Source organism: Hemiscyllium ocellatum, chromosome 48, assembly GCF_020745735.1.
Source record: "Hemiscyllium ocellatum isolate sHemOce1 chromosome 48, sHemOce1.pat.X.cur, whole genome shotgun sequence".
Lineage (NCBI taxonomy): Eukaryota > Metazoa > Chordata > Chondrichthyes > Orectolobiformes > Hemiscylliidae > Hemiscyllium > Hemiscyllium ocellatum.
Window position 1 is genome coordinate 8,034,399 of NC_083448.1, and position 18,314 is coordinate 8,052,712.

The 18,314-nt window shown below is 52.1% G+C and overlaps 1 protein-coding gene across 6 annotated transcripts in view; it reads right to left on the minus strand.

The window, feature by feature from the left end:
- The window catches only part of LOC132837036 (histone acetyltransferase KAT6A-like), a 292,136-nt gene that overhangs the window by 182,949 nt on the left and 90,873 nt on the right, over positions 1 to 18,314 (minus strand). For 3 of the 6 annotated variants that reach the window (XM_060856695.1, XM_060856694.1, XM_060856690.1), the window contains exons 1-3: positions 3,000 to 3,082; positions 1,363 to 1,491; positions 487 to 1,259 (exon numbers count right to left, since the gene is read on the minus strand). In XM_060856695.1, the coding sequence (XP_060712678.1) occupies positions 487 to 1,086 (600 nt within the window). In that variant the 5' untranslated portion in view covers positions 1,087 to 1,259; positions 1,363 to 1,491; positions 3,000 to 3,082. Of the gene's footprint in view, positions 1 to 486; positions 1,260 to 1,362; positions 1,492 to 2,845; positions 2,864 to 2,999; positions 3,083 to 18,314 lie in introns of those variants that run through there. The other 3 variants (XM_060856692.1, XM_060856691.1, XM_060856693.1) reach the window with 3 other exon arrangements.

Here is an 18,314-nt window from a genome sequence, read left to right on the forward strand (position 1 = left end):
TTGGAAAATCAAACTTGAGTATATTTACATCAAAAGACTTGTCAGAAACTGCTCAAGTTCTCTGCAATTCCCCAGAGTTTGGCACCAATGTCTCTTTTTGGAATAGAAGTACTTCTGTTAAAGGAGTGATAAGTATTTTACGATCACAGACAATTCAAGGAGCAAAATTAATTGTTCAATGTTACCATCATGGCTGTCAGATTTGAATTTTTCTCTCAATTAAAGTGAATTATTTTGGCACTGGTCAGTACCTGAACATACTTCCTCTCTTCCCAGTGTTCCCTCTTGATTAAGGGCTAACTAACATCACTATATGTACTCTAAGTTCATGGAACAAACTGAAAATTAGAGCAGGGATTACAGTCTTCATTCCTGGAATTATTGTGGGCAAGTAATTTATTTCTACTTCTCCTAGGGAGCTGGACCGATTGGCGTGAAACATCAACTTAAAGGACAAGTTTCAGACCATAGCCAAAGAACACCTACCTTGTCCTTTTCATGAGTTAGGAGGCTGACAGGTGGGAGGCAGGCAATTGACTCATGCCCTTGTTTGCTTTCACCACCTGGTTTGCCACGTGACAACCGATACAGGGGCCCATCCTTGACGATCCTGCCATGGCTTATGGCACGTTTCAAAGAAAGCCTCAGCTGCTGGTGGAGGGCCGAGGAGGCAGCAGCCCCGAAAATTGCTATGACATCCTTCTGACCCCTCAAATATCGTTCAATGTTCTTCAACGATGACCCATTGGGCTCCGCTAACCCCTCGATTGCCCTTTTGAGAAGCTTATTCCAGTCCACCGTGTGTTTAGCATCCGACTTTGACTGATTCCGAGGTTTGGGAAGTACAATTCGCCCTGGATTGTCTGGATCCTTGTAAGAGTTTAGTCCCTTATTTGTAACCTTTAAGATTGTCCCATCTTTCACGCTCAGCTCCAGTTGTTCCAGGACAGTTTTTCTGTCTAATCCATGGGATGAACATACAGCATTGCAAATCCTTTCTTCAGAGGGTCTCTGTTTCTGTTTCTTAACTTTTTGGATTGCCTCCAAAATCCACTCGGTATACAACGGATTTGCAAGTTTTACCATGGCTGATGACTCCCAGTATCCACAGAGTGTTATCCCTTATCTCGGTGCTGAACCAGTTCCACACATGACAAGAAAAGCTTTCTTGGAATAAAAAAGCAGTTCACCATAGCATTGACGTTTTCCGATTCAAAGCCAATCTCCCTCACCTTTTCTCACCAAGACTTTAAACGACCCTAGAAAGGAAATGAGATGGAAGAATAACACTGGTGCACTGACTCTTTTTTAATATAGATATTTTAAAAAAGGAGCCTTTCATAAATAGTAAATCAAAATCACTGTTCAATCTTTAAAATTCCAACATTCTGTAAAGTTCTAAGACCGTCACAAAGTCTCCATTCACTTGCCCAACAAGGCTGTTTTCACTTCAAATGCAATCCAAGACAAACACTCAGCAGGCTGCTGCATCTGGGAAAAAGCAAGAACAATCATGACACGTTTAAAAGCGAAAGTAAAAACAAAATAAGGACAATAGCCCATCCCAACAATTCTCCACAAATAAACAAACAGCAACAAAAAAAATGACACAAGGGGGAATGCAGTCTTGGGGGTGGGGTAGAGTTGGAAAGGCACGCACACACCGAGGAGGGGAGGATAGAGAGAGAGAGAGCCTGTGTGGGGATGTTGTAGAGTTGTTCGAGATCTCAGTGTGCTTTCTACTACTGTACTATGTTGTTGCACCTTCTCTGGCCCGAGGATTGCCAGGAGCACACACACAGCAATTGCTACTTTTGTTTATAGCACTAAGGACTGACCGCCCTGGGGGGTGAAGGGGGGGTGGGCTGTGTGTGTGGGAGTGGGGGGGGGGCCAGGGTCTGTGCGTGGGGGGGTGGGGAGGGCTCTGCGTGTGTGTGGGGGGTCTGTGTGTGGGGGGGGGCGGGGGTCTGTGTGTGAGGGGGGTTGTGTGTGGGGGGGGCCAGGGGTCTGTGTGAGGGGTGGGGATGGGGGGAGCAGGGGTCTGTGTGTGTGGGGGGGGGTTGTGTGTGGAGGGGGCAGGGGTCTGTGTGAGAGGGGTGGGGATGGGGGGGCAGGGGTCTGTGTGTGGGGGGGGTTGTGTGTCGAGGGGGCAGGGGTCTGTGTGAGAGGGGTGGGGATGGGGGGGCAGGGGTCTGTGTGTGGGGGGGGTTGTGTGTCGAGGGGGCAGGGGTCTGTGTGAGAGGGGTGGGGATGGGGGGGCAGGGGTCTGTGTGTGGGGGGGGTTGTGTGTCGAGGGGGCAGGGGTCTGTGTGAGAGGGGTGGGGATGGGGGGGCAGGGGTCTGTGTGTGGGGGGGGTTGTGTGTCGAGGGGGCAGGGGTCTGTGTGAGAGGGGTGGGGATGGGGGGGCAGGGGTCTGTGTGTGGGGGTGTGTGTGTGGGGGGGGGGTCTGTGGGAGGAGGGTGGGGGTCTGTGTGTGAGGGGGTGGGGATGGCTGTGTGTGTGTGGGGGGGGGTCTGTGTGTCTCTGTGGGTGTGTCTGGGTGAGAGTGTGTGGGGTAACGGGGGGGGGGGGGGGGGGGGGGGTAATCCCACGGCCTCTGGCACGACGCTCCCCTGCCAGCACCACCCCCACCCCCTCCACATTTCCCCGCTACGCCACAAACTCCCAGCCCGAGGCCTTGTGGCCTAGGCCGGGGCGGTCGGATCAGGCCTCGGCCTCCCTCCCCCCACCATCCTCACCGCCCGGCCTGGACACCCTCCGTCCCCGGTCCCCGGTCCCCCGCCCCGCCGCCGCGGCCCCAGGCCCGGGGCCCGGTCCCTGTCCCGGCAGCAGCAGCAGCAGCACCTGAGCACAGGCCGGGCTCGGTGTGGGCCGCAGCCTCCCGTGTCTCTGTGTGTGTGTGTGTGTGTGGTTCTCTCCCCCCCCCCGAGGGTGAGGGTGAGGGGGGGGGGGGAGGGGGCCGCCGCGCGGGGGGGGGGGGGGGGGGGCGGACACTCACCGCGAGCCGGGGGAAGGAGCGGAGAGCGCGAGAGCAGCAGCAGCTGCGCCGCCGCCGTCACCGCCGCCATCTTAGAGAGCAGCCAGGAGGAGGGACAGGCAGGTTCACACTCACCTCACACTCACTCACACTCACACCAGGCAGGGGCAGTACACACTCACCTCACACTCACACCAGGCAGGGACACACTCACCTCACACTCACACCAGGCAGGGGCAGTACACACTCACACTCACCTCACACTCACACCAGGCAGGGACACACTCACCTCACACTCACACCAGGCAGGGGCAGTACACACTCACCTCACACTCACACCAGGCAGGGACACACTCACCTCACACTCACACCAGGCAGGGGCAGTACACACTCACCTCACACTCACACCAGGCAGGGACACACTCACCTCACACTCACACCAGGCAGGGGCAGTACACACTCACACTCACACTCACACCAGGCAGGGACACACTCACCTCACACTCACACCAGGCAGGGGGCAGTACACACTCACTCACACTCACCTCACACCAGGCAGAGGGCAGTACACACTCACCTCACACCAGGCAGGGGGCAGTACACACTCACTCACTCACCTCACACTCACACCAGGCAGGGGGCAGTACACACTCACTCACACTCACCTCACACCAGGCAGGGGGCAGTACACACTCACCACACACTCACACTCACCTCACACCAGGCAGGGGGCAGTACACACTCACCTCACACTCACCTCACACCAGACAGGGGGCAGTACACACTCACACTCACCACACACCAGGCAGGGGGCAGTACACACTCACCTCACACCAGGCAGGGGGCAGTACACACTCACACTCACACCAGGCAGAGGGCAGTACTCACTCACTCACACACTCACCTCACACCAGGCAGGGTCTGTTCACACTCACACTCACCACACACCAGGCAGGGGGCAGTACACACTCACCTCACACCAGGCAGGGGGCAGTACACACTCACACTCACACCAGACAGGGGGCAGTACACACTCACTCACACACTCACCTCACACCAGGCAGGGGGCAGTACACACTCACACTCACCACACACCAGGCAGGGGGCAGTACACACTCACACTCACCTCACACCAGACAGGGGGCAGTACACACTCACCACACACCAGGCAGGGGGCAGTACACACTCACCACACACTCACACCAGTCAGGGGGCAGTACACACTCACACTCACCTCACACCAGGCAGGGGGCAGTACACACTCATTCACACACACACTCACACCAGAGAGGGGGCAGTACACACTCACCTCACACTCACACCAGAGAGGGGCAGTACACACTCACCTCACACTCACTCACACCAGAGAGGGGGCAGTACACACTCACCACACACTCACTCACACCAGACATGGGGCAGTACACACTCACTCACACACACACACACACTCACTCACACCAGAGAGGGGGCAGTACACACTCACACACACACACTCACACCAGACAGGGGGTAGTACACACTCACCTCACACCAGAGAGGGCAGTACACACTCACCACACACTCACCTCACACCAGACAGGGGGCAGTACACACTCACTCACACACACACACACCAGAGAGGGGGCAGTACACACTCATCAGAGAGGGGCAGTACACACTCACTCACCACATACACCAGAGAGTGGGCAGTACGCACTCACCAGAGAGGGGCAGTACACACTCACACTCACCAGAGAGGGAGCAGTACACACTCACACTCACCACACACTCACACTCACTCACCAGAGAGGGGCAGCACACACTCACCAGAGAGGGGCAGCACACACTCACCAGAGAGGGGCAGTATACACTCACACTCACCAGACAGGGGCAGCACACACTCACACACATTCACCAGAGAGTGGCAGTACACACTCACCAGAGAGGGGGCAGTACACACACACACTCACCACACACTCACACTCACCTGAGAGGGGCAGCACACACTTACACACACTAACCAGAGAGGGGCAGTACACACTCACACTCACCAGAGAGGGGCAGCACACACTCACACTCACCTGACAGGGGCAGCACACATTCACCAGAGAGGGGCAGTACACACTCACACTCACTGGAGAGGGGGCAGTACACAATCACACTCACCACACACTCACACTCACTCACCAGAGAGGGGCAGCACACACTCACACAGACTCACCAGAGAGGGGCAGTACACACTCACACTCACCAGAGAGGGGCAGCACACACTCACTCACCAGAGAGGGGCAGTACACACTCACACTCACAAACACTCACTCACCAGAGAGGGGCAGTACACACTCACACACTCACCAGAGATGGGCAGTACACACTCACACTCACCAGAGAGGGGCAGCATGCACTCACCAGAGAGGGCAGTACGGACTCGCACTCACCTGACAGGGGCAGCACACACTCACCAGAGGGGGGCAGCAGACACTCACACTCACTCACCAGAGAGGGGCAGTACACACTCACACTCACCGGATAGGGGGCAGTACACACTCACACTCACCACACACTCACTCACCAGAGAGGGGCAGTACACACTCACACTCACCACACACACACTCTAACTCACCAGAGAGGGGCAGTACGCACTCACACTCACCAGAGAGGGGCAGCACTCACTCACCAGAGAGGGGCAGTACACACTCACACTCACCAGGGAGGGACAGTACACACTCACACTCACCAGAGACAGGCAGCACACACTCACCAGAGAGGGGCAGGACACACTCACTCACCAGGGAGGGGCAGCACACACTCACACTCACCACACACTCTCCAGAGAGGGGCAGCACACACTCACGCACACTCACCAGAGAGAGGAAGTACACACACTCATTCACCAGAGAGGGGCACACACACTCACACACACATTCACCAGAGAGGGCCAGTACACACTCACACTCACCACACACTCACACTCACACTCACTCACCAGAGAGGGGCAGTACACACATACACACACACACACACACACACACTCACATTCACCAGAGAGGGACAGCACACACTCACACTCATACACTATATCCTCACACTCACTCACCATACACCACACAGGGACACCAGAGAGGGGGCAGCACACACACACCATACACACTCACAACAGAGAGGGGCAGCACACACTCACACATACACTACATACTCACACTCACTCACTATACACCACACAGGGACACCAGAGAGGGGGCAGCACACACTCACACACACACTCACTCGCCATACAGACACCACACAGGGACAGGGAGGAGGCAGCACACACACACACACACACTCACACACACACTCACCATATACTCACCAGAGAGGGGGCAGCACACACTCACACTCAACATACACCAGAGAGGGGGCAGCACACACTCACACACACACACACTCACCATACACCAGAGAAGGGGCAGCACACAATCACACTCACTCACCATACACCAGAGAGGGGGCAGCACACACTCACGCTCACACACAATCACACTCTCACACACACATACACATTGCATACACCAAAGAGGGGACAGCACACACTCACACTCACCATACACCAGAGTGGGGGCAGCACGCACTCACACACTCACTCTCACACACACTATACACACACACACTCACCGTACACCAGAGAGGGGGCAGCACACACTCACACACTCACTCTCACACACACTATACACACACACACTCACCGTACACCAGAGAGGGGGCAGCACACACTCACTCACACTCACACACTCACCAGAGAGGGGGCAGCACACACTCACACTCACACACTCACCATACACCCGAGAGGGGGCAGCACACACTCAATCACACACACTCACACTCACCATACACCAGAGAGGGGGCAGCACACACTCACACACTACACACTCACACTGCACACTCACACACACACTCACCATACACCTGAGAACGGGCAGCACACTCACACTCACTCATTCACCATACACCAGAGAGGGGGCAACACACACTCATACTCCCACACACTCACACTCACCATACACCAGAGAGGGGGCAGCACACACTCACACTCATACACTACATACTCACACTCACACACTCACTCACTATACACCACACAGGGACACCAGAGAGGGGGCAGCACACACTCACACTCTCACACACTCACCACACACCAGAGAGGGGGCAGCACACACTCACACTCACCACACACCAGAGAAGGGGAAGCACACACACACTCACACTCCCTCACACTCACGCTCACCATACACCACACAGGGACAGGGAGGGGGCAGTACACTCTCACACACACACACACACACTCACCATACACCAGAGAGGGGGCAGCACACACTCCCACACTCTCACACTCACCACACGCCAGAGAGGGGGAAGCACACACTCACACACAATCACACTCCCTCACACTCACCATACACCACACAGGGACAGGGAGGGGGCAGTACACTCTCACACACACACTCACCATACACCAGAGAGGGGGCAGCACACACTTACACACTACACACTCACTCACTCACACACTCACCATAAACTCACCAGAGGTGGGGCAGCACACACTCCCACTCACACACTTACACTCACCGTACACCTCACAGGGACAGGGAGGGTACAGCACACACTCATACTCACTCACACTCATACACACTCTCACACACAGACACCAGAGAGCGGGCAGCACACACACTCACACACACACACTAACCATACACCAGAGAGGGGGCAGCACACACTCACACTACACATTCATTCACTCACACATTCGCCATAAACTCACCAGAGAGGGGGGCAGCACACACTCGCACTCACCATACACCACACAGGGACAGGGAGGGTACAGCACACACTCACACTCACTCACACACACAGACACCAGAGAGCGGGCAGCAAACACACTCTCACACACACACACACACACACACTAACCATACAGTCACCACACACCAGAGAGGGGGCAGCTCACACTCACACACAACACACTCACTCACACATTCACCATACACTCACCAGAGAGGGGCCAGCACACACTCACACTCACACACTCACCATACACTCACCAGAGAGGGGGCAGCACACACTCACACTCACACACTCACCATACACTCACCAGAGAGGGGGCAGCACACACTCACACTCACCATACGCCTCACAGGGACAGGGAGGAGGCAGCACACACTCACACTTACAAACACTCACACTCACTCACTGACTTTCCACCACACAGGGACACCAGAGAGGGGGCAGCTCACACTCACACACACTACACACACACACACTCACCACACAGGGACGGGGGGCAGCACACACTCACACTCACTCTCACCATACACCACACAGGGACAGGGAGGGGACAGCACACACTCACACACCAGAGAGGGGGCAGCACACCCACTCACACTCACTCACACACACACACACATTCACACTCACCATACACCACACAGGGACAGAGAGTGGACAGCACACACACTCACACACACTACACTCACACTCACTACACACACACTCACACTGCATTTTCACACACTCACCATCCACTCACACAGGATCAGGGAGATAGGTAGGGGGCAGCACACACACTCACACTCATACACACTCACACTCCTACACTCACCACACAGGGACAGGGCAGGGCAGCACACATACTCACACACTCACACTAATACACACTCACAATCATACACTCACCACACAGGGACAGGGAGGGGACAGCACACACTCATACTCACCATACACTACACAGGAACAGGGAGGAGGCAGCACACACTCACACTCTCACACTCACTCACACTCACCATACACCACACAGGGACAGGGAGAGGTCAGCACACACTCACACACACTCACTACACACCACACAGGGACAGGGAGGGGACAGCACACACTCACACACACACACCAGGGAGGGGGCAGCACACACACTCACTCACACACACACATTCACACTCACCATACACCACACAGGAACAGGGAGGGGGCAGCACACACTCACTCACACTCACCATACACCACACAGGGACAGGGAGGGGTCAGCACACACTCACTACACACCACACTGGGACAGGGAGGGGACAGCACACACTCACACATACACACACCAGGGAGGGGGCAGCACACACACTCATTCACACACACACATTGACACTCACCATACACCACACAGGCTTAGGGAGTGGGCAGCACATATACCTCACACTCACTACACACACTCACACACCCACCATACACCACACAGGGACAGGGAGGGGCAGCACACTCACACACACTCACACTCATACACACTATTCACACACTCACCACACACTGCCCACTCTACACACTCACACTGACCACAAACTACACTCACACACCACACAGGGACAGGGAGGGGACAGCGCACACACTCACACACACTCACACTCATACACTCACCAGATACTGAACACTCCACACACTTACACTGACCACAAACTATACTCACTCACACTCACACACTCACTCACTACACAGGGACAGGAAGGGGACAGCACACACACTCACATACACTACACACACACTCACACTCACTACACACACACTCACTCTGCATTTACACATACTCACACACTCACCATCCACTCACACAGGGTCAGGGAGACAGGTAGGGGGCAGCACACACACTAACACTCATACACACTCACACTCATACACTCACCAAATAGGGACAGGGAGGGAGCAGCACACACACTCACTCACACTCACACACACTCACACTCATACACTCACCACACAGAGACAGGGAGGGGGCAGCACACACACTCACACTCATACACACTCATACTCATACACTCACCACACAGGGACAGGGAGGGAGCAGCACACACACTACACTCACACACACTCACACTCATACACTCACCACACAGGGAGGGGGCTGCACACACTCACACTCACCATACACTATACAGGGACAGGGAGGGGGCAGCACACAATCACACACACTCACCACACACTACACAGGGACAGGGAGGGGGCAGCACACACACTCACCACACACTACACAGGGACAGGGAGGGGGCAGCACACACACTCACACACACTCACCACACACTACACAGGGACAGGGAGGGGGCAGCACACACACACACACTCACCACACACTACACAGGGACAGGGAGGGGCAGCACACACTCTCACACACCAGGGAGGGGGCAGCACTCACACTCACTCACACACACACCATATACCACACAGGGACAGGGAGGGGCAGCACACACTCTCACACACCAGGGAGGGGGCAGCACTCACACTCACTCACACACACACCATATACCACACAGGGACAGGGAGGGGCAGCACATATACCTCACACTCACTACACACACTCACCACACACTGCACACTCCACACACTCACACTGACCACAAACTACACTCACACACTCACTCACCACACAGGGACAGGGAGGGGACAGCACACACACTCACATACACTACACACACACACTCACACTCACTACACACACACTCACACTCATACACATTCACACTCTTACACTCACCACACACGGACAGGGCGGGGCAGCACTCACACTCACACATACATACTCACACTCATACACTCACCAAACAGGGACAGGGAGGGAGCAGCACACACACTCACACACATTACACTCATACACACTCACACTCATACACTCACCACACAGGGACAGGGCGCGGCAGCACTCACACTCACACACACGACACTCATACACACTCACACTCATACACTCACCACACAGGGACAGGGAGGGGGCAGCACACACACTCACCACACACTACACAGGGACAGGGAGGGGGCAACACACACACTCACGCACACTCACCATACACCACACAGGGACAGGCAGGGGGCAGCACACACTCACACACACTACACACTCTCACTCTTACACACACACTCATACACTCTCTACACAGGGATAGGGAGGGGGCAGCACACACACTCTCACAAACTCACCACACACTACACAGGGAGAGGGCAGCACACACACACTCACTCACACTCACTATACACTCACACACTCACCACACAGGGACAGGGAGGGGACAGCACACACACTCACATACACTACACACACACTCACACTCACTACACACACACTCACTGCAATTACACACACTCACACACTCACCATCCACTCACACAGGGTCAGGGAGACAGGTAGGGGGCAGCACACACACTCATACACACTCACACTCATACACTCACCACACAGGGACAGGGCGGGGCAGCACACACACTCACACACACTACACTCATACACACTCACACTCATACACTCACCAAACAGGGACAGGGAGGGAGCAGCGCACACACACTCACACACTACACTCACACACACTCATACACACTCACACACTCACCACACAGGGACAGGGAGGGGGCAGCACCACACACTCACACTCACTCACACACTCACAGTTATACACTCACCACACAGGGACAGGCCGGGGGCAGCACACACTCACACTCACTATACACTCACTCGCACTCACTCCACACACACACACACACCGGGGTGGGGGGGCAGCACACACTCACCACACACTACACAGGGACAGGGAGGGAGCAGCACACACACTCACGCATGCTCACACACACTCACCGTGCACCACACAGGGACAGGGAGGGGTCAGCACACACTCACACACACTCACTACACACTACACAGGGACAGGGAGGGGGCAGCACACACTCACACACACTCACCATACACCACACAGGGCCAGGGAGGGGCAGCACACTCACACACACTACACACTACACACACACTCACACACTCACCACACACTGCCCACTCCACACACTCACACTGACCACAAACTACACTCACACACACTCACACACTCACTATACACACACTCACACTGCATTTACACATACTCATACACTCACCATCCACTCACACAGGGTCTGGGAGACAGGTAGGGGGCAGCACACACACTAACACTCATACACACTCACACTCATACACACTCACACTCATACACACACTCTTACACTCACCACACAGGGACACGGCAGTGCAGCACACACACTCACACTAATACACTCACCACAAAGGGACAGGGAGGGGGCAGCATACACACTCATACACAACACACACACACACACTCACTACACACACACTCACCATACACTACACAGGGAGGCAGGGCAGGGGCAACACACACACTCACACTCACTACACTCACTCACTACACACACACTCACCGTACACTACACAGGGAGGCAGGGCAGGGGCAACACACACACTCACACTCACTACATACACACTCACCGTACACTACACAGGGAGGCAGGGCAGGGGGCAGCACACACACTCACACTCACCACACAGGGACAGGGAGGGGGCAGCACACACATTCAGCATTCACTCACACACTCACCATACACTACACACACACACTCATCACACAAGGACAGGGAGGGGACAGCACACACACTCACCATTCACTCACAATACACTCACACACTCACCATACACTACACACACACACTCATCACACAGGGACAGGGAGGGGACAGCACACACACTCACCATACACTACACTCACACACACACTCACCACACTACACTCTCACACTCACTACACACACTCACCATACACTACACTCACACTCACTCACACACAATCACCATACACTACACATTCTACACACTCACTCACACCACACACTCACTCTCACACACCACACACTCACTCACACTCACTAGACACTACACACACACTCACACTCACCACACACACTTACTCACCACACACACTCACTCACTCACCTCACACACTCACTCACTATACACACACTCACTCACCACACACACTCACTACATACTCACTCACCACACACACTCACTCACTACAAACTCACTCACCACACACACTCACTCACCTCACACACTCACTCACTATACACACACTCACTGACCTCACACACTCACTCACTACATACTCACTCACTATACACACTCACCTCACACACTCACTCACCTCAAACTCACTCACCACACACACTCACCCACTATACACACACTCACTCACCACACACACTCACTCACTATACACACACTCACTCACCACTCACCACACACACTCACCCACCACACACACTCACCCACCACACACACTCACCCACCACACACACTCACTCACTATACACACACTCACTCACCATACACACACTCACTCACCACACACTCACTCACCACACACTCACTACATACTCACTCACTATACACACACACTCACTCAACACACACACTCACTCACTATACACACACACACTCACCAGACTACACACACACTCACTCACTACATACTCACTCGCTATACACACACTCACACCACACACACACTCACCCACCTCACACACTCACTCACCACACACTTACTCTCACACACTCACCACTCACTCACTACACACACTCACCACACTCAGATTCACCACTCATACACACACACACTCACCACACACTACACATTCACTCACTCACCAGACTCACCACTCATACACTCACTCACCACACACTACACACACTCACTCACCACACTACACACTCACTCACCACACACTACACACTCACTCATCCACTCACCACACACACACTCAATACGCACACTACACACACACTCACCACTCACTCACTACACACTCACCACACACAGACTCACCACTCATACACTCACACACACTCACTCACTCACCACACACTGACACTCACCACAGACAGACTCACCACTCATACACTCACACACACTCACTCACTCACCACACACTGCACACTCACCACTCAGACACTCACACACACACTCACTCACCACACACTACACACTCACCACACACAGACTCACCACTCATACACTCACACACACTCACTCACTCACCACACACTGCACACTCACCACACACAGACTCACCACTCATACACTCACACACACTCACTCACTCACCACACACTGCACACTCACCACAGACTCACCACTCAGACACTCACACACACACACTCACCACACACTACACACTCACCACACACAGACTCACCACTCATACACTCACACACACTCACTCACCACACACTACACACAAACTCACTTACTCACCACACACACAAACTCACTCACCACTCACGTGCACACACTCACCCACTATACACACACTCACTCACCTCACACACTCACTCACTACATACTCACTCACTATACACACTCACTCACCACACACACTCACCTCACACACTCACTCACCTCAAACCCACTCACCACACACACTCACCCACTATACACACTCACTCACCACTCACCACACACACTCACCCACCACACACACTCACTTATACACACACTCACTCACCTCACACACTCACTCACTCACTATACACACTCACTCACCACACACACTCACCTCACACACTCACCCACTATACACACACTCACTCACCACTCACACTCACCCACCACACACACTCACTCACTATACACACACTCACTCACCACACACACCACTCACCAGACTACACACACACTCACTCACTACATACTCACTCACTATACACACACTCACACCACACACTCACTCACCTCTCACACTCACTCACCACACACTTACTCTCACACACTCACTACACACACTCACCACACACAGACTCACCACTCATACACACACACACTCACTCACTACACACTCACCACACACAGACTCACCACTCATACACACACACACTCACTACACACTCACCACACACTACACATTCACTCACTCACCAGACTCACCACTCATACACTCACTCACCACACACTACACACACTCACTCACCACACTACACACTCACTCACCACACACTACACACTCACTCATCCACTCACCACACACACACTCAATACGCACACTACACACACTCACCACTCACTCACTACACACTCACCACACACAGACTCACCACTCATACACTCACACACACTCACTCACTCACCACACACTGCACACTCACCACACACAGACTCACCACTCATACACTCACACACACTCACTCACTCACCACACACATACTCACTCACCACACACTACACACAAACTCACTTACTCACCACACACACAAACTCACTCACCACTCACGTGCACACACTCACTCACCACACACAAACTCACTCACTACACACACACTCACTCACCACTCATGCACACACACTCACTCACCACACACACAAACTCACTCACTACACACACACTCACTCACCACTCACGCACACACACTCACTCACCACACAGTGCACACTCACTCACCACACTCACACACTCACTCACTCACCACACACTCACTCACCACACACACTCACTCCCTCACCACACACTCACTCACCACACTACACACTCACCACACACTTCACACACACTCATCACACACACTACATACTCACTCACCACTCACTCACTCACCCACCACACACACACTCACCACACACTCCACACTCAATCAAAACACACACACTCACCACACACACACTCACTCACCATCACTCACACTCATTCACCACTCACGCACACACACTCACTCACCACACACGTCACTCACCACACACTACACACACTCACACACTACACACACCACACTCAATCACCACACACACACACTCACCACTCACACACACACTCACCACTCACCACACACACACTCACAACTCACACACACTCACTCACCATCACTCACACTCATTCACCACTCACACACACTCACCACACATGTCACTCACCACACATGTCACTCACCACACACTACACACACTCACACACACACTCACACACACACTCACTCACCACACACTCAAAATTCACTCACTCAGACATACACTCAAAATTCACACACTCACCACACACACATTCACTCACCACACACTCAAAATTCACACACGCACTCACTCACCACAGACTCAAATTTCACACACTCACTACACACACAACACACACACTCACTATCACACACTCACTACACACAACACACACACTCACTATCACACACTCAAAATTCACACACACTCACCACTCACACACACACTCAAAATTCACACACTCACTACACACTCAAAATTCACAGTCACACTCACTCACCACACACCCAAAATTCAGAGACTCACTCATACACTCAAAATTCACACACTCAGACACACACTCAAAATTCACGCACACACTCACTCAGACACTCAAAATTCACACACTCAGACACACACTCAAAATTCACGCACACACTCACTCAGACACTCAAAATTCACAAACTCAAAATTCACGCGCACACTCAGACATACACTCAAAATTCGAACACTCAGACACACACTCAAAATTCACACATTCAGACACACTCAAAATTCACAGACATGCACTCAAAATTCACACATACACTCAAAATTCACACAGACACACACTCAAAATTCACACACTCACTCATACACTCAAAATTCACACACACTCACTCAGACACACTCAAAATTCACACACACACACACCACACACTCAAAATTCACTCACTCAGACACACACTCAAAGTTCACACACTCACTCACTCAAAATTCACACATTCAGACATACACTCAAAATTCACACACGTGACACACTCAAAATTCACACTCAGACATGCATTCAAAATTCACACACTCAGACACACACTCCAAATTCACACACACTCCAAATTCACACACACGTGACACACTCAAAATTCACTCACTCAGACACACTCACAATTCACACACATACTCACTCAGACATACACTCAAAATTCAGAGACTCACTCAGACACACATTCAAAATTCACACACTCACTACACACTCAACATTCACACACTCAGACACACACTCAAAATTCACGCACTCGCTCACTCAGACACTCAAAATTCACACACATGTGACACACTCAAAATTCACACATTCAGACATACACTCAAAATTCAAACTCACTCAGACACACTCAAAATTCACACACTCAGACACACACTCAACATTCACACACACTCACTCAGACATACACTCAAAATTCACACAAACACACACTCAGACATACACTCTGAATTCACACACACACTCTCTCAGACATACACTCTAAATTCATACACACACACTACACACTCAAAATTCACTCATTCACACACACACGTTCATCTCAACATTCACACACATGCGCTCATCTAAACATTGACACACAACGCTCATCTCAAAATTCACTCATTCAGACATACATTCAAAATTCACACACTCATGACACATGGAAAATACACACACACTCACTCAGACATACACTCAAAATTCACACACACCACACACTCAAAATTCACACTCATACTCACTCACCACACACCCAAAATTCAGAGACTCACTCAGACATACACTCAAAATTCACACACACACTCAACATTCACACACTCAGACACACACTCAAAATTCACACAAACTCAAAATTCACACACTCAGACATACACTAAAAATTCTCACACACACTCACTCAGACATACACTCAAAACTCACACACACTCAGACATACACTCTAAATTCACACACAGACACACACTCAGACATCCACTCAAAATTCACACACACGACACATTCAAAATTCACACACTCAGACACTCAAAATTCACACACACACTCACTCAGACATACACTCAAAATTCACACACACACACACCACACACTCAAAATTCACTCATTCAGACATACACTCAAAATTCACACACATGTAACACACTCAAAATTCACATACTCAAACATTCAAAAATCACACACACTCACTCAGACATATAATCAAATTTCACACACACTCACACAGACTCAAAATTCACTCACTCAGACATACACACACACAGACACATACTCAGAATTACACTCAAAATTCATACTCTCTCACACATCCTCACTCAGAATTACACTCACACAGACACACTCAAAATTCACACACCACACACTCACTCAGACATACACTCAAAATTCACACACACACACAATACACTCAAAATTCACACACCCACTCACTCAGAATTACACTCAAAATTCATACTCTCTCACACATACTCACTCAGAATTACACTCACATAGAGATACACTCAAAATTCACACACAAACATTCACTCACTCAGAATTACACTCACTCAGAATTGCACTCACACAGACACACACTCAAAATTCACACACCACACAAACTTCTCTCACACACACTCAAAATTCACACTCACATCCTCACAGTTCTCATACTCACAAAATTCACACACTCAAATTTCACACGAATACAAAATTCACACACTCATCCAAACTTCACACACACCACACATGCACTCAAAATTTACACACACCACA